General features: G+C 37.5%; 1 protein-coding gene across 7 annotated transcripts in view; it reads right to left on the reverse strand.

Moving 5' to 3' along the window:
• Pde1a (phosphodiesterase 1A) overlaps nt 1-19,180 on the reverse strand; it is a 288,051-nt gene that overhangs the window by 12,241 nt on the left and 256,630 nt on the right. For 6 of the 7 annotated variants that reach the window (XM_028884593.2, XM_028884590.2, XM_028884591.2 and 3 more), the window contains 3 exons: nt 12,624-12,705; nt 10,007-10,127; nt 9,305-9,480 (listed from right to left, as the gene is read on the reverse strand). In XM_028884593.2, coding sequence (XP_028740426.1) covers nt 9,305-9,480; nt 10,007-10,127; nt 12,624-12,705 — 379 coding nt within the window. Of the gene's footprint in view, nt 1-2,957; nt 3,320-9,304; nt 9,481-10,006; nt 10,128-12,623; nt 12,706-19,180 lie in introns of those variants that run through there. The other variant, XM_037204908.1, reaches the window with a different exon arrangement.

Consider the following 19,180-nt stretch of genomic DNA (forward strand, 5'->3'; position numbering starts at 1 on the left):
TATGTGAAGAACATCATTCAACTGAGTTTTTGAACATAGTGATAGAAGAAATTGTTTTCCTTATATGTTCATGTATGCTGTTCCTTTTGCAATATATTTATAAATTCATGCTTTAAAATAAAAGCACTTTCAGCAACTAGCTATGAAGTAGTTTGTGGATCCACAGTGATGGAATCTGTGACCTCTACAGATTCATGTAAAAGGCTTTCTCTCATGATGGAAGTGAAGTGATTTAAAATAAATTGTACGTGTTGGACTGTATCTCCATCAAACTACCATCAAAGTTACTGTCTTAGTCTTTAGGGCCTGATGTCTCTGGGTTTTCTCTTCCTTGTATTTTCTATCAACTTAACCAAACACAGAGGGTAATGTGGATCACAAGACCCTCCTAAGTAAATCCTACCTCCAGAGTGGTAAACAGATGTCACTGTGTAATTCATGGCCTCTATATCTCATTACCTTCATAAAATATTCTAGATATCAATAAAATTTTATGCAAACCTCATCAAATTACTTATCATCAGTCCAGTTTTCAAACTAAAGAAAGGGTCCAGCTTATAGTTTTGATTTTGATAGTTATTTTGTGGTTGTTGTTATACTAGGCACTGAACTTGGGTTCGGTATACACTAGGCAAGCATTCCACCACTGATTACTTTGAAAAAGAGCTTGCCTGGTTACTCCAGGCTGACCTTGATTGTGCTTTGGAGGCCAGGCTTGGTTTTGAACTTGAGATTCTCTTGCCTCAGCTCTAGAGTAGCTGGAAATATAGGCCTGCCCCACCCACCATCCAGCCTGGTGTAGTCTATGTTTTGTTTTTGAGACAGGGTTGCACTACAAACTCTTGGCTGTCCAGGAATGTTCTGTGTAGAGCAGCCTGGACTGGAACTTGTGGGCCACCATGTCTGGCCTAAATATGTTTTAGAAATGACATTGTAATAAAGTTGTAGCTTTGGATCATTGAAGATTTTCTCCATCTCTCTTTGAAGATTTATATATTCAACTTCACTTGGGAAGAAACTATACAGATATCATTGTTTTCCCCCTTGCTTTCTATAAGTGATTTGGAGAAGGAATAATACATAGAAATTAAATATGTATGAGAAAAATCAACAGTTCAGTCAGGACTTTCTGTGTGATCTCTGGAAACTTCCTAAATTCCCATAGTTAATGAGGAAAAATTGATTAATAAATTACATCTGTAGTTTAAGAGATGAAAATATAGATGGTAAAAATTCTTTCAGAATTTAATTTTCATAAATTTATAATTTCATAATTTTCATTTGCTGGATTACAAAGTTACCCCCTTTGGGGCATTTAGGTTTTGGTCTGCAGAAATCATAAGACCAGTTTTCTTCTCAGGAAGGTTTTGTGCTAAGGTAGCAGTTCTCAACCTGTGGGTCATGACCCCTTTGGGGTAGAATGACCTAAGACCTTCCAAAACCACAGAGATTTACATTACAATTCATAACAGTAGCAAAATTACAGTTATGAAGTAGCAACGAAAAAAGTTTTCTAATTAGGGGTCAGTGTAACATGAGGAAGTGTATGAAAAGGTCTCAGCATTAGGAAGGTTGAGAACCACTGTGCTAAAGTGAAACTGAAGAATCCTCAACTCCTTCAAAAGTTAATTGAAACTAATTCATTACATCTTTATATGTTAGACAGCTGTGTCTATGGTTCTGACGTAAGCCAATTCCATTCCGTCCCTTCGTTCTCTCGTGTAGACAACTGGATGCATTTGAGAGACACTGAGAGATACTCAAAAGGCTACTTTGGCAAATCAAGAAAAGGTACTGGTGATCACTTTGTACTAAGATCAAGTTGGCACACAGCAATCCCTTTGATTGATGGATGAAGATGTCCCATTGTACACTTTGTCGTGTATTAAGTGTCATCAAGAATGTTTTGACACAGCACACTTCAAGGAAGGCTTGCTTACGCTCTACAACTAGACTTGAGGTATATGCAAGCCCACAAGAATAAGTATTGGTGTAGAAAACAGACCCCTTCACATTTCTTCATTCAACATTTATCACAGATATTGAGACAGATGCTCAGAGTGAAACTGTTCAAAAATATGTAACTATTACTGACAATAGAAAAAAATGAACATTTCTGTTTCAGAATTCTAGATTTTAACCCTGTATTATGCTGCCTCCCTGGTTATAATTTAATTTCTGTGATGTGTATGTCTTCCCTTAGTATATATAGATCCTTATCTTTGGATTTAATCTCACTGCATAATACACATTTTTTCCTTCATGGGAGAGAGCTAGATCATAGATAAATACAATTCTTTATAGAATTGTTATTCCACCGCTATTCTTAGCTGATTAAATCTTAGGGTGCTTTTAACACTCTGGTATATCTAAGTATTAAGTTGGCTATGAGAGAGTCATGGTAAAAGAAAGCATTGGAAAATACTGGCTTAAAATATATAGGAGAGTTTCAACTCCTGAAAGTTGCCCTCTGACTTCCACATGCTCTGCCACCTGCAGCTACACACATTACACACACACACACACACACACACACACATACACACACACACACACGTAATAAATAAATAAATAAATAAATAAATAAATAAATAAATAAAATACAATTAAAGTATTTTAAAGGATGTTTTTGAGAGAAGAAATAACTTGGCTAATCTTAAACTAAATTCTGTGTTGGCAGACGATTTAAGACCCAACCCAAACTGTGTTAAGTCATTCTGCCCTGGCCAATCATTTTCACTAGAATATAAATTATAAACATTATTTGTGTGATAGTTACCTTTTAATTTTCATGAATATTTCAATGGTAGAGATTAGTAAAGCATTTCAGAGGGAAATGTTAGAATTTATATAAAAGATAAATTTCTAAAATTGATGCTTCCTTCCAGAAATTTTAGAAAATGCACATCTGAAGTGAAAATATCTCGGTACCCTTAAAGAAGACAGGACAAGATTGCTGGTAAGTTGCTCGGAGAACATTTATTGGCACTCACTGTATCATCTCAGCCAAGAAAGGTGCCACAGAATACTGTTGGCACCAGTCTTTGAAGGCAGAAAGGTGTTGATGCAGCAGCCATTGGTAGATCTATTCCATGTCAGTCCGACCAGGTCAATCAAGAAATGTGTAGCTGTTATGTCTGGGGTTTCTGATGTCAACTTAGCAATCTGCACAAATGGACTCCCTTCCTCACTCAGGCCCAGGCAGACTTCCAGCAAGCATATTGAAGTTGCCAAGTCTTTTGATCGAATGAGAGCTGTCAGCACACAGGAAGATTTACCTAATGATAAATAAGCTGCTCCTGTAGAAATAATTTTATTTCTGAAAAAAAGGGGTACTCATTTTAACAATCTAGAGAAACTGTGAAGAAATAATTTTTAAAAATAAACTGTGATTAGTTTTATAAATTAGTCACATCTATAGAAACTACTATAGTAAAATTATGAAAACAAATGCAATCATCCTAATTTTCAGCATATTTTGCTTTTGCTATTAGAACCATTCATGACTCTTGTATTTGTCAGTGATGATCTTCAGATGATTTAAAAAAAATAATTTTAATCAATTTTGGCTTAAGTAGACACTCTCAGAACCAAGTAAGAGGTTATCATGAAAGACAGTCTTGTATACATAGTGTTACTATGCCTGTATTTGGATATTAAATTATATAAATAGATAATATTCTGTTTGAAAGCCACTTTTAAAATGAGGCAAGTAACAACATGTTCATTTTTATTATCGGAGAATGCGTTTCCCATAAATGTCACCTAAACACAAGCAACAAGAGCAAACCTAACATGGGACTCTAAAGCTATGGGAACTGATCTATTTATTATATGGGTGTCAACATGACTTTCAGTAAGATATTTTGATAAAGAGGTAATGAACCCATTTATATTTTTTTCATTATAATATGTTGTTATAGCGTTCTATTTTAGCATGTGATTATTATAAAGCTTTCAATTATTTACTCTGCCTAACTTACATAATGAAGAGCTGGAGCTATAGTTCAGCTTCTAAGAGCACTGGTTGGTCTTACAGAGGACCTGGGTTCAATTCCTTATACCCACATGGTGGCTCATAACTGTCTATAATTCCAGTTCCATGGGATCCAAGGCCCTCTTCTGTCATCAGGCACACAGGAAGTGCACAAGCATACATGCAGTCAAAGCACCCATACATAAAATAAAACTAAATTAAAAATACCTAATAAATATGGACCCATAGAATATAATGTAGTATATAGAGGATTAGGAGCTATGTATGCTTTCAGGCATGCCCTTAGATATTGGCACATATTTCCTGTAGATGAAGGGGGTGACTGTATACATAAAAATATAAGGACTAATTAGTGAATGACTAGATAGTGAGTATCCACCAAAAGGCTGGACGGACAGCAGATGGCGCCAGTTCACCTAGGTTCTAATGTCATACATGGAATGGTTCACTGAGAACATTTCAGCAATTGGCCAGATCCTACTCTAGTCCACTCATGAGTTCATTGCTGAATGGTAGCAAGGTCCTGTTGGAAGTAGAGTTCTTGTTTCATTAAATGAATTAAAGCTGAAGCCAGAGCTAGATTGCTCTTGTCAACTAAAGGATGTTAGAGACAGAAGGGGAAAGAAAAAACAAACAAACAAACAAAAAGCAGAACATTGAGTGTAAGTCTAAAGTTTTAAAGAGAACAGAAATGAGAGTATGTGTCTATACATGCACACAAAATATAAACATAGATGCACATGTATAGATGTGTGTAGCGTTCTCTGAGCTATAAAGTTGACAAACTTCCAGTGTACTTATAACTAGTCACTGGGATATAACTTAACTAAACGGGTCAACATTGGAGCATCCAATCTGCCTATCTCTTCCTCATCACCGCCTCATCTATTCCTTACATTTCTACTAGCACCTTTCCAACCCAACAGCTTTCTGAGGCCACATGAACTGCAATAAAATCTGTACCTGTTATTCATATTCATAATGCAAAGTTAGAGGAAGCAACTGTTCTCAAAGTGTCAGAAAACACAGCAAATTCAGATATAGAAAAAGTTTGAGGGAATGTCCCATGCATTCACCTTTCTCTTTGGCATCCATCAGTTGGTTTTGGAAAGTCTTCTAACAAATGGAAAACACATGGTACATAGTATTGAGTGATGCCACTTCATTTGTGTGGATTCACCACTAAAGAAGAACTAAAACCAATGATTCTCAAACTATTTCATTAAAAAAGAAAAGGAAAAAATGCTTCCAAATTCTTTTTATGAAGTCAGCAGTACACTTAATACCTAGACCAGGCAAAGATACACATAGAAAGAAAAGTATAGATCAGTGTCTCTGGTGAACATGGGTTCAAAAAAATCTCAATAAAATACATTTAAATCAAATTCAAGAACACATCAAAAATCACAATCAAGTTGACTTCATCTCAGAGATGCAGGGATATTTCAATATATATATAAATCAATAAATATAATCTATCACATTAATAAACTCAAAGACAGAAATCACATGATCATCATATTATATGTAGAAAAGGCCACTCAGTATATCCAATAACCCTTCATGATAAAAGTCCTGGATAATCTAGGGATACAGGGAATGTATCTCAGCATAATAAAGATAATAACACAGCAAGCCTCCAGCCAACATTATGTTTAATGAAGAAAAGCTTGAAATATTTCTAGTAAAATCAGAAATAAGACACAGATTTCCACTTTCTCCACTCCTATTAAATATAATCTTCGCTAGAGCAATTAGATCTGAGGAGATAAAGCGAAAGGGAGAAGCTGATTTGATTTTACATACTAAAGATCCAAAAAGCTTTACCCCAAACTTCCTGCCTCTGATAAACATATCCAGCAAAGTATCAGGATATAAAAGTCACAATATTCTTCTATTTTTAAATGTCCACCCCACTACAAGAACAGCCATACATCTTCCTAAAATCCGTCAGCTCCTATATAGTGCAGAAAAGATAGTGATAGGGCAGAGACATAAGATGTTGAGAAATGATGGACTGATGAGAAGGATATTTTCTTCCATCTAAATGGATAAATTTAACCCAAACTGAACAGTCTAGAATAATGGAAAGCATTTTTACCTTTTTGAAAAACCCTCATATATTCATATTAAAAAAAAGTCTACATACATCAACATTCAGCTACCTAGGAAGGCTTCCTGGATGAAAGTATTCTTTTTTTATTATTATTTTACAATACTATTCAGTTCTACATAACAGCCACAGATTCCCTTGTTCTCCCCCTTCCTAGCCCCCTCCCCTTCCCCCCAGCCAACCCCCTATTCCCACCGCCTCCAGAGTAAGGCCTCCCCCTAGGACTGAGATCAACCTGATAGACTCAGTGTTGAAACCAAGGTTGGATAAAGCACAGGGACAAATAGCCAAACAAATGGAAACACATGAACTATGAACCAAAGGCTGAGGGGTCCCCAACTGGATCAGGCCCTCTGAATAGGTGAGACAGTTGATTGGCTTGATCTGTTTGGGAGGCATCTAGGCAGTGGTACCAGGTCCTGGGCTCATTACATGAGTTAGCTGTTTGAAACCTGGGTCTTATGCAGGGATGCTTGGCTCAGTCTGGGAGGAGGGGACTGGACCTGTCTGAAAGTATTCTTTTAAGGAGTGTTTTAATTAAAACTCACTTATTTACAATGAGCTTCATACACTGGAACTAAGCTTTTTTTACAGCTTTTCCCTGGCCAGGAGTAGTGGAATGGTCTGGAGATATAAAGATGTGCTAGGATGTGAGGAGTACTTAGATGGTGGTGAGACCTCTGGAATTCTCCTATGTTTGGCGAACATTGGATCACCTGCACATTGTCATCTCTTCTCAATACAGTCATGAGAAAGAAGCTGACATTTCAGGGTACTTGAAGGTTGGCAGTGGTCCATAGCAGATGAACATGGCTGTATGGACTGATAATCACTGATTTTCAAGTTAGATGTCTTTTTGTAGCAGATCATGTTCTTGTTCTTATTATGAAATATCATATTCATAGAAGGGGATTTTATATATATAATTATAAAATGCATATAGATTAGGTATTATCATGATACAGTAAATTTCATGTGGTAGTTTGAATTGAGAACGGCCCCCATAGATTCATATATTTGAATACTTGGTGCCCAGTTGGTAGAACTGTTTAGGAAGGATTAGGAAATATGGTCTTGTTGGAGGATGGGAGTCACTGGAGCAGGCTTTGAAGTTTCAAAAGCCCACACTATCCCAGGTACCTGCTCTCTGACTATGACCTTGGAGCAAGATGTGAGCCTTTAGCTTTTCCTTTGCTCCATCATTGTGGACTCTAAACCTCTTGAACCATAAGCCAATCAAACATCTTCCTTAAAAGTTGCCTTAGTCATAGCGTTTAATCACAGAGTACAAAAATAACTAAGACAACATACTAATGTGTGTATATAAGTGCATATATAGACTCTGTGTGTGTGTGTGTGTGTGTGTGTGTGTGTGTGTGTGTATGTGTCATTATATAATGACTATTTTTAAATTCTGTCCTCTATATTCACTCTGGTATCACCAAGGATATCAGAAACTGTTTGTCATCTAGAAGGAAAATGGGAGTTTAGACTAAGCAGTAATGGTGACTGTGTTAATATTCTGAAAACTAAAAGATGGAGGCTTGAACCAGTATGAATGCAAGAGAATGCACAAGAAGAGGTTGGATTCATTCAGGATATTTTTGAAAGGAGAACAGACAGGATTTGATACTAAGGTGGATGTAGAGTATTAAATCCTTTTTAATTGTTAGTTTCACTTGTCTTCTAAGAGAGAACCCTACATTTGGCTTTCCTCTTTCGGGCCCAAACAAATGATGTGGTCCCTGCATTCCCCCACATCATGCCTGCAGTATTCTCACCTGTCCATTTCCTCCCCTTTTCACAGGCTTCTTTGTTTCTTGTGTGGGAGGCAAGCTTCACCTCCTAGCTCATATAGTGGTCATTCCATATGTTTGTCTGAAAAGGTATGACCTTCCATGCCAGGCCTCTCCCTGGCCCTCTCTCTTTATCTTCTCTCATATTTATCTAAATTATTTCTTTCTTAGTGATGTCTTTCCTGGCCTCCCTGTTTAAAACTACATTCCTGCTCCTGTTTAGCATCTCAGTCATTCATGAAGACTGAAAGCAGTTCTAGCCCACCCACTCTCGTTATAGAAGCACAGTGCCATTAACAGTCAATTCACAGAGTGCTTTCTACCCTGCGTGCACAATAATTTGTGAAGCTTTTATCCTTTTGAAAATATTTGTTGTGCTGAGCATGCTGGTACATGCCTTTAATCCCAGCACTCAGGAGGCAGAAGCAGGTGGATCTCTGTGAGTTCCAGGTCAGCCTGGTCTGCAAAGAAAGTTCCAGGACAGCCATGGCTACACAGAGAAACCCTGTCTGGAAAAACAAACAAACAATATGTATATATATATATATATATATATATATATATATATATATATATATATGTGTGTGTGTGTGTGTGTGTGTGTGTTGTGTTATGTGTGTGTGTGTATTCAATCATGTGTATGCATGTGTGTCTGTGTGTATGTATGCATCTGTAGATGTCTATGGAGGACAGAAGAGATCACTGGATATTGGTTGGAGCTGGAGCTATAGGCTGTGATGAGCTGCCTATTGGAACAAAACCTAGGTCCTCAGTAAGAGCAGTGAGTCCTCTTAACCATGGAGCCATCTTTCCAGTCCCTGGCTTTTATTATTAACTAAAGTGCTAGACACTCAGGTAGACACAGCAAGAGCTAGCAGTCTTTTGTGGTGCTAAAACAGCCTTGAAAGCATCACTGAAAAAGCAGAGAGGTTCTTTGTTCATTTTTGTGCTTTTTGTTTTGTTTTGTTTTTTCGAGACAGGGTTTCTCTGTGTAGCCCTGGCTGTCCTGGAACTAGCTCTGTAAACCAGGCTGGCCTTAAACTCAAGATGTCTACCAGCCTCTGGCTCACGAATGCTTGGATTAAAGGTGTGTGCTGCCACCATCACCCAGCAAGCACAGAGGTTCTTATCCCCTGCAATTTGTCATGTTATTGCCCCATACCCCACATGTGTATGAATGGCTACCACTCACCGGCACACACATCTGCAGTTCATGTGACATGAACAGCAGAATCCCTTCTTAACCAGCAATAGAGCTAACTTTCTCATGAATAACCAAATTCTAAATACTAGCAAGAGTTTATGTATTTATAAAAAAAAAAAAACATCAAGTGGAAGAAAGTCCAAATTATTAGGATTGTTAAAGAGACGTAAAGTGATAGGATGATCAAACGGTACCTTGGGTAGCTAACTCTTTCCATCTCTCTTTGTTCTGCTGAATGATGTCCACTAGGTTGTTTTTGAAGCTCTTCAGGTCCACAGATGACAGGGAGTAGTCTGGAGTATAGCTCCCATCACTCATGGGGCCTTTTGAATTTGAGCGCCTCAGGGAATCAGCAACCATGGTGGATGAGCTACCGTTGACAACCAAAGAAATCAGAAGGCAACAAGGTCAAGATACCATATGAGACAAGATGCACTGGAGTAGAACAATAGTCATCCAGGCCCAAATGTGAGCATGTGGCAGGTGCTTACCCCCATATCCACTTTCCCACATGGAGAGGACCTGAGACTCTCCTTAACACACCCTAGAATACTTCACTAATTTCTTTTCTCTCTCTATTTTTCTTAATTGGAAAAAGAATCTTTTTCATACAATATATTCTTATTAAGGTTTCATCTCTCCCCACACATCCCAGTTCCTTCAGCATCCCCTCACATCCAATCCACACCCTTTCTCTTCTCTGTAGTAGTGAACTGTGATCAGTGGCAAAGAGAGTGCACTACATTAAAGAGCCACAAGATGGCAATACTAGCTAATAATTATTGCAAGACCTGCCAGCCTACCTTTGAGGAAAAGGATACTTACTGGGCAAAAGCTCATTATAATCCTAAAATTAAAAAAAAAAAAAAAAATTGCAAAAAAAAAAAAAAAATTACCTGCTTGCCCCATAGTTACAAGATGCCGATTTTGAGGATTCCTCTATGAGAGGAATAACAATTTTCTCTGTTGAGTCTGTCAGGAGAGAAAATGTTGGCTCCACTATGAAATCAATGAAACCTGAAAAAGCAAAACACACAGAATGATACATTCAAGTGTTCCAGTTTCCTAATTCCCATAGTAAGTCATAGTGAGGACTGGAAAGACAATCGCTCACTACAGAATTGGCAGAGGTGGCTAAATGCTCTGGATAATAATGTATCCAGTAGTAGAACTGAGAAGTAAACTTCCTAGCTCAGGCACTTGCTCTTCCCTATTCAGTATTCCAACCTTTGTGCTGTTCTAACTCTCCAGCCAGCTCTAATGAATAGGACTGCCTTTTCTTCTCAACAAGAGGTCATTACCCTTTGGAATGGTCCTCACTTGGTTTTGGTCATTGTGTGCCAGAAAGAAACACTATCTAACTTCTAAAGAAACCAGCTAATTGAAGGTCCCCAGGCCACAGGAAGACAGCTAGTTTCATTTTATCTTTATCTTTTTTCCCCTTACTGCATCAGAGTGCTCTGTCAATGCACTATTATTTCAAATTGCTGTTTATTATTCTCAGAATGTAAAGCGTTAGTTCACAGTGTGTGGGCGTGTGCTGTCAAATCGGCAGAGGGAACACTACAATCTCCAGCAGACAGCACTAATCCCACCACTTTGAAAAGTCAGGATTGAGTGATGACTTCAATTTAAAGTGCTCATCAAGATGGAGAGTGACAGGCAAAGAGCAGAGCCTTGTCCGATGCTCTGCATCTGCCTCTTGGTGTTGAGGAAAAAGAGGAGACAATAACTGTTTTAAGCTCCAGGAATGCAATGCTTGAGTCCCCAAGAGCAATTGGATGCTTCTTGCCTTGAACCCACCTGGGAACAGAGACTAACCTGTGAATACAAGAAAAAAAGAGGGTCTTGAAATGACCTCTGCATACTTGCAAATTATCCATTGAGTGCTTGACCAAACTATTGGGTGCTTGACACTTCTCAAGTACATGTGGAGACATGCCTCACTTTTTAACAAAAGCTCCCAATTTTGTGTCTTAATTGACACTTCAATTCAAAGTGAAATTAGTTGTCTACCCAGAGTTTTAACTCCCGGGCACAAGTGGACTGTCCAGTGAGTCGGCACCTCTACTAATTAATGTAAGAGGAATGTGTATCAGAGCCACCAGGCACTGGGAGTCTGTCATCCCCAACTTGATAGATGAGGTCCTGAGTCTACAACATCCACATTTTCTGAACAGTTATAAGCACTGGCGTTTTATTCACTGAACAGCTGTTGGAGTTTGGCTGGAAAGGGGACAGTTCCAGGAAGCAGCTTTGCCACTGCCCTCCAGCTCTGTGATAGGTGCACCAGAATAGGCATGCCGATCCCTGCATCACATAGTTTTGTAAAGAGGATGCAGGCTTTCAGAATGCTATCAGATATTAAAACCATGCAGCTTAGCAAGTGTATGTTTTCATAATGAACTGAGATGTAGTTCCCTACACAAATAAAGGTAAGAATAAATGTGGCTGGGAATGATATCATTGTGCACGTCTCCTGCTGCTGATTTATCTGTTCATATCTCAAGAAACTCCCCCCTAAAGAATATGAATTTGCATTAAGCATATTATGAAAAGTTAGCAATAACACAATAGGAAGGTTAATATTTTCTTGGAATTCCTTTATGTCTAAAGGATTAAATTATAGAAAATAATAACCAGCAATATGACATAACAAAAGAACCAATCACTTACACAAGAAGAAAGTCCTTATTTACTAGGATTACAACCAAGAATAAGAATTGTATTGACTAAGAGTGCTTTGAGTCAAGCATGAGCATAGGGAATAGTTTAGTGACCTGGGACTCTCCTTGGTTTGTTATGCATGCCGCCTTCCAGTACCGCACTTGGCAGTCTACCTCCTTTACTTGTGTGTTCTATGCACACATACCCCCTCTCCATACAATTCACCTAAAAACCACAGACTTCCACCTCATCCAGCTATATCTAGATCCCTCTATGGATAATGGGATAAGTTTCTATTCCCCTAACAACAATCAAACTTAGAATAGTTTCTACTCAATCAGAAGCTCTCTAGGAAGGGACATGAATGGTAGGAAGATGACCATGTGATCTAATCTAGCAATCAAAATAAAGAACTGACACAATTATACCCCTTAGAACCTGGCCTCTCTTTCATTTAGAACACATAAAGAGACTCTAGGCTGTAACCTGGGTCATGGCCTACTGCTCCTATGCAGTGTATTCAAATCTTTTCTATTGAGTTCCTTTAAATAAAGTTGCCTTGCTGGAAATATTCCTGAAAATCTGTGTGGGCTTTTACTTTAACTTCTTGATTAAGAGGCCAAGAACCTACAAACACCTGACCTTGGCCAGCAACAGCAGCTTTACTGAATTCATTTTGTGAAAATACTTCATTGATTTCCATCCATCATCGTCTAGATCAGCCAAAAGCCAAAATTGATCATGATTACAGAGTGAGGTTGGCCTGGAAGACTTTGAAGAGCATAGTACACACATCTGAACACCAAGGGCCACCCAGTTTTCAGGGCCACCGTTCTTCAGAATTACCTATTTGAGACTGGGCAACCATCGTTGACTTCCGATCACAAAGTGGAGAAAATGGAAGCCCTAATTCAGCTTCTTTATCTCCCTGGGGAAAGAAAGATGAATTACCAGAATTAAGTTGGAGAATTTAAGGAAATGTGCCATCTATATAGAGTGACCTTAGACAACCACATTTTTCGTTTTTTTTTTTTAAAGCAGTAATACTTACATAGTTATTTATACCATCAAAATCTAAGCTTATATAATTTCTTTTGAATAGTTTCTTCTGAGGAACTGCTCTAATGCTGACACATTTCTAAATAATGCTGTAGTGTCACAACCCACTGACTGAAGAGACAAATATTTCAGAAGTCCCTTGGACCAGTCATCTCTGTACTATTGGGCAGTTAATTAGCAACCAAGTTTATAGACTTTTCTTCATTTTTTAGATTCCACTCAACCAAGTTTTAAAAAGGAAGATTTTGTATTTACTGCTTTTTCAAAACACATGAGCATTTTTTGAAATCTCTTTCCATTCATTGACTAAGATTTATTAAATGTCTCACTGCAAATAATGATTTTATGATACAAGGTTCAAAAATATCAATAGTTAATTATTGAATAACAATATCCTTAAAAGATTTATGTAGCATAAATCTTTAAAAAAGTCGTATTAATAAAAACAAACCAAGAGCCAGGTATCGGGGTGAATGCTTAAAGATCAAAGAAATGGAACAAGCCACATCCAACCTCACCTTGCCAACTTCTCAGCTGATCTTGTTTCCTCAAACTAGAAGCTTCTGAGTCCTTACCCAAACTGATTTCAGCTGAACTGCTGCTAAACACTAAAAGCTTAAAAAAGGCTTCTAGTTCCTGGTCCTCACACCTTAAATACCTTTCTGCTTTCTGCTTCCTGCCATCACTTCCTGGGATTAAAGGCATATGTCACTGTGCCTGGCTGTTTCCAGTGTGGCTTTTAACTTACAGAGATCCAGGTGGATCTCTGCCTCCAGAATACTAGGATTAAAGGTGTGTGTGCCACCATTTTCTGGTCTCTATGTCTATCTAGTGGCTCTTCTGTTCTCTGACCCCAGGTAAGTTTATTTGGGTGCACAATATATTGGGGGACACAATATCACCTCAAGTTTATATTAAAATATAACAACTCTAACACTGTTTAAATAGAAATAAGCCAGCTGATAGACTTGATGGGAAACATGATGCTAAAGATAGATATTTGGTATTTACAGACACGATTGTCCTTGATTGACAGTACAATATTGCATTTGGCTGGTGTTATTGGTTGAGGAGCTGCTGTTTCTAGCTTAAGAACACAACAACAAGAAACAATCAGTAGCCTATTTCTATATATATGGTCCTTTGGGAGACTGAAGATTATTCAGGGCTGGTAAATGTACTATGATGATGTACTATGTATAAGTCCCATTTTAAAGGAAGCTGGCACATTTTCATCTAAGATGTAAGCAGTTGACACTTATGCACACTTGGCCTTTCTGTACACAATTGGGAGTTGTTGTTTTTCTGTTTTCCATATCTTTCAATTAATTTAGAATATAAAATTTCTATTGCTAAGAGCACAGAATGCTAAGATGCAACAGTTATTCAATTTATTTATAAGTATTTCAAAGCGTTATTTATTTTTTTGGAATGAATAAACGCCATGGGTACCAGGTCAGCAGGGGCCCTGAGCCAGACCATGAAAGAATTGCACAGAGCACCATAAATTACTGCTAAGGGAGAGGGGAGAGTTGTACAAAGGGAAACTGTTACCTTAGTGTAAGTGTGACCCCCCCCTTACAAAATCCTTATTCTTTCCCAGGGTAGGGGATGCTTACTTTTTATTTAAATGAAATCAAGGGTCAAAACAGTAGGTATTCTACATAACAACTACTTAATATTTATCTTGAAAGTTGTGCATCCTATTGAAAGTACTATATTTAGGAAACCAAAAATATACTTTTAGAATCAAGAACTTATAACATAGACATATTTCCTAGTGTTTTAATTGACTTATGGAAGTAGTAAGAGAAAATAAGAAAATACCACACTCAATTAATTATGCAGTGCCTCCCTGTGATGCCCCCGGGTTTCAGCATTGTGTTCTAGGGGGATGAGCCTACAGGAGCTGAAGCGGCAGAAGTGACCCCATCAAAATGCAGCAGGAGAGTCTGATGTCCAATGTCTGAGAGACCTTACCTGTCTCAGCATTTCCTACGCGGCTTGTCAAGGCTTCATCTTCTAATGACCATGACAAACAGCTACTAATTGCTTTTTCCGCTTTCCAAACAGAATAAAAAGGTTCTGACAGCTATCCATGAGGTGTCAATCTATTACTTTATGTTTTTGAATTTCACTAAAACTGAAACATTTTTCTGTAGTTTTAAATAGATGAAGTAACTGGAGGAGAATGAAGGACAGAAGCCTTGGGAATCTTTTTGCACCGAGACCTGGTATGAGTCTCAAGAGTAGTATCAGTTAACATTCAGACCACTGTCAGGCCCTAATGGTGGGAAGGAGGTGAGGGACCCCTGGTTCCATAGGCAAGCTTAGATGGTGCACTTATTCAGCAGTCCCTGGACAACCTGCATAAAGAATGCCCTTCCTATGACTGCCTTCCTCCACTCCTTCTAAAAATGGCCCTCAGAAATTCTCACAAAGTCACCCAAACAGATTGCTCGTTTAATGACTGTAGTAACCACCACATCTACATTCAGTTATATTTATGGAAGAAAGTTATTGTGCATTTTTATTATATGTATTTTACCAAATGTTAGGTTTGCTTGTGTAACTGCTGTTTATAGCAATTTTTCAACTCTTAGAACTAGCTTTGATTTTAACATTTTGAGCTATAGTTCTTTACATTCTTTTAATTTGGGAAGTTACAACTGTAATTTTCATTGATGCCATGTCTTTGGCTGAGAATGGATTAACTGAGTGTATTTTTAGTAGTGTGGAGACAAAATTTACTTTGAAATGTCATACTTTATATGACATCTAGCAATACTAAAGAAAACAGAGAAAATTGGTTATATACATTGTAGAGTTAAAAAAAATCACTTTGTCTTTTCCTTACAGATATCTTACTTTTTCAAATCATTTGTTTCTCTGACTTATAAGACAACATTGCTTAATAGATGTAGATTTTTTCTAAATTAAGATTGTTTCTATGTGTCATAAAATAATGAGTTGGAAAGAGAAAATATTCATTTATTTATTGTGTGCACAGTGAAAAATTTAATGGAAGTAGTTATTTTTAAATTTAATTATGTTAACTTCACATCATGCCAACTACTATGTGTTCAAGAAGAGATAAAGAGGCCTGAATCTTTCTTCCTTTGCTGTTGGTTATCATTTTGCCTGGTACCTCTGTCTTCCATGTCAATCACAGTTGAAATGGATGGAGCATCTTCCAAATGTATTCATTCTAGTCAAAAGCTTCTGTGTTGACTGTGGTGATATAGTGTGTATCCTAATAAACTTGCCTGAGGATCAGAGGACAGAGCCAGCTACTAGATTAGACTAGAGGTCAGGCAGTGGTGGCACACACCTTTAATCCTAGCACTTGAGATCTCTTGTCTTTGCTTGGGAAGCACACATGCCTTTATTCCCAGGAAGTAATGTGGCAGGGCAGAGAAAGGTATATAAAGCTTAAGAAAAGAGGAACTCACTCTCTTTAGGCTGAAGATTTTGTAAAGGTAAGAACTAGTGGCTAGATGTCCTGCTTCTCTGATCTTTCAAGCAAGTTTAATAGGGTATACAATATATCACCACAGTTGACTTGTTAAACACTCAAAGCAAAGACACTATGTGTACTGATAAACATGAAAAGCTTGTGTATTGAATATGAGGGCCTGTCTAGCTTCCTCTGCCACAGGCACTTAATAAAGGTCTAAAACCAGTGTTTCTCAAGATTATAGATTCTAGGTATGACCTTTGTCTCCTCTGCCATAACTTCTCCTGGTTAGAGAGTGAATTGAGGTGGCCAACCAAAGACAGGAAGAGAGCTGGTTGAAGAAGATGAACAAAGAGCTGGTCTCCTTCACCCTGCCCCCCATATACATTGTGTTTAAATTGTCAGAAAGTAATGGACTAAACAAATTAACACAAAATTGACTTAGACATTAGCACAGCCTAAACTTTCTCTTAGTTTTCCTAATATGAATTCATACACACAGAGAAGAGGAAGTGTGGAGATGAATAGATGGAGGGAGGAAGAGAGGGAAGAAGGGTTGCCCCTAAAAGTTCTCAAAGTCACATCATTCTTTAACTGCTTTATCTGATGTTTTACATTTATATTCATCTTCTAATTTTGCTCAACACCAACTGAAGAACCAAGTGTAGTAGTGCATGCCTTTAATGCAAGCACTTGAGGGCTGAAGCAAAAGGAATGCACCAAATTCAAAGCCAGCCTGGGCTACAGAGTAAGTTCTAGGCCAGAATGTGCTGCAGTGTGAGATCCTGTCTCAAACAGAAACAAAAAGAAAAAAATATAAAATAAAACAAGAATGACAACTGAAGAAATTCCAAGTGTAGGGGGATCAGAAGTCAGCCTTTGGCCTTGAAGGGTACCCACACAACATGTGGCATACACTGATCCAGACACATACACATAAATAAGAACAAAAATAAATCTTACGAAAAACAAAAAACAAATTTGCTTACTGCCCCGCCATTTTATAATTGTTTCATTTGCATTGTGGAAAGTCTTTCACAACTTATTTGCTTTGGTGTCTCTGAAGAAAATCACAAGACTACAGACATCTAGCCTTATTTCTGGAATCACTATCATATTGCATTAATCTATTTCCCTGTCTATATGCCAGTGACAGACTGGTCATTTCAATATTATGAAATATTAATTATGTAATATGGGACAGTGGATGCTCCAACTCTTTAGGCTTTTACAGAATTGCCATGGCTATTTGGATTCATGCATTTCCATGTGTGTTGTGGGATCAGAGTTCCAGCTTCCACAAAGAAGTCTGGTAATATCTTTTTATAACACAATCCAGACATTTTAATCAAATTTGAAAGAACCTATATATTAGTGATATTGAACCTTCTAATCCATTGTTCTGCCTACCATTTGTCAACTAAACATAAGTTTCTGTTATCTTGGAAGAGCAAAACTCAATTGAGAAGATATCTCCATCAGACTGGCCTGTAGACAACATTGTGAAGCCAGTTCCTGATTAATGATTGATGTGAGGGGACCCAGCTCATTCTGGCTAGTGTCACCTCTAGGTAGGTGGTTCTGGGTAAGCCACAAAGAGCATTCTAATAAGTAGTGTCCCTATGTAATCCTGCTTCAGTTTCTACCCTAGGTTTCCTTGATAATGGCTGTAACTTGTAAGACATAATAAACTCCTTCCTACTCAACCTGGTTTTGGTCAGTGTTTTTGTCACAGCCACAGACAACAAACTATGGAACTCATTAACATAGACTATCTGTCCATTTATACATATATATGCTATATATACATAAAATTAAATTTTATCTTCCTATACTTTCTTGCTTTTCATGTAATGGTTGTATATGAATTTAGCTAAATATAATCCTTAATACCTTGTTTTATACTCTATTAAGTAACATTATATTTTAAACCTAATTTTCAAATTTTTCCTTGCTTGTGTACAGAACTACAACCTTGTGAAACCATGTGTTGGTTCTACTGGCTTTTGCAATAAGGGAAGTTTCATTTTATCCACTCTATTCAGTATTTCCTTTTAGAGCTTCTTTTTACTTATTAGGACTTCAAATGAAACATTTAATAGAAACAGAGCTGATACGCTGATCTTAGCATAAAAATGTTCTGCATTTCATCTTCAAGCATTGCATTAGTTATGACTCTTTGACCCTTTACTAGGCTAAAAGGCATTTTCTAGCTACTTTTCTGGGAGTTTGTGTAATTAAAATGCTGGATTTTGTCAAATATATTCTGTGAATCTATTGACATGACAATGTGATTTCCCCTTTTTATTCTTTTAATATAGTTCAGTGTAATTTTAAAAAATGTTCTACATGCAAGCTCAAGCCATGATACGGATTCTTTTACAATATTATTGGATTTGACTTGCTAATATATTAAGAGTTTCCCCATCTAGAATCATGACAGACATCGGTTATAATTTCCTCTATTTGAAACATCTTTGTCAGGTTTTATGGGAGATATACTTCCAATTTTCTTCTTTCTCTATCATGAAAAATTTGTGTAAAACTGACATTATTTCTTTCTTAAAATTCTTGAGAAAATTGATATTTCTCAGCTGAATTTAATGATGGGAATTGAAAGTAAAGTTAAGAACTGGATCCATCTGATCCTAGGTTTTCATTTTTTAAAGATTAATTAATTTTATGAGTACGGGAGTTTTGCCTGTGTGTATGTCTGTGAATTACACGTGTTCCAGGCCTGGTGTCCACAAAAGCCAGAAGCAGGTGTCAGATTCCCTGGTCCCAGAGTTACAGATGTTGTGAGCAGCCATGTGGTTGCTGGGAATCGAACCCAGGTCTTTTTTCCTGTGGAAGAGCAGCCATCCCTCTTACCTGTTGAACCATCTCA

Source organism: Peromyscus leucopus, chromosome 4 (assembly GCF_004664715.2).
Source record: "Peromyscus leucopus breed LL Stock chromosome 4, UCI_PerLeu_2.1, whole genome shotgun sequence".
In the NCBI taxonomy this organism is placed as follows: Eukaryota; Metazoa; Chordata; class Mammalia; order Rodentia; family Cricetidae; genus Peromyscus; species Peromyscus leucopus.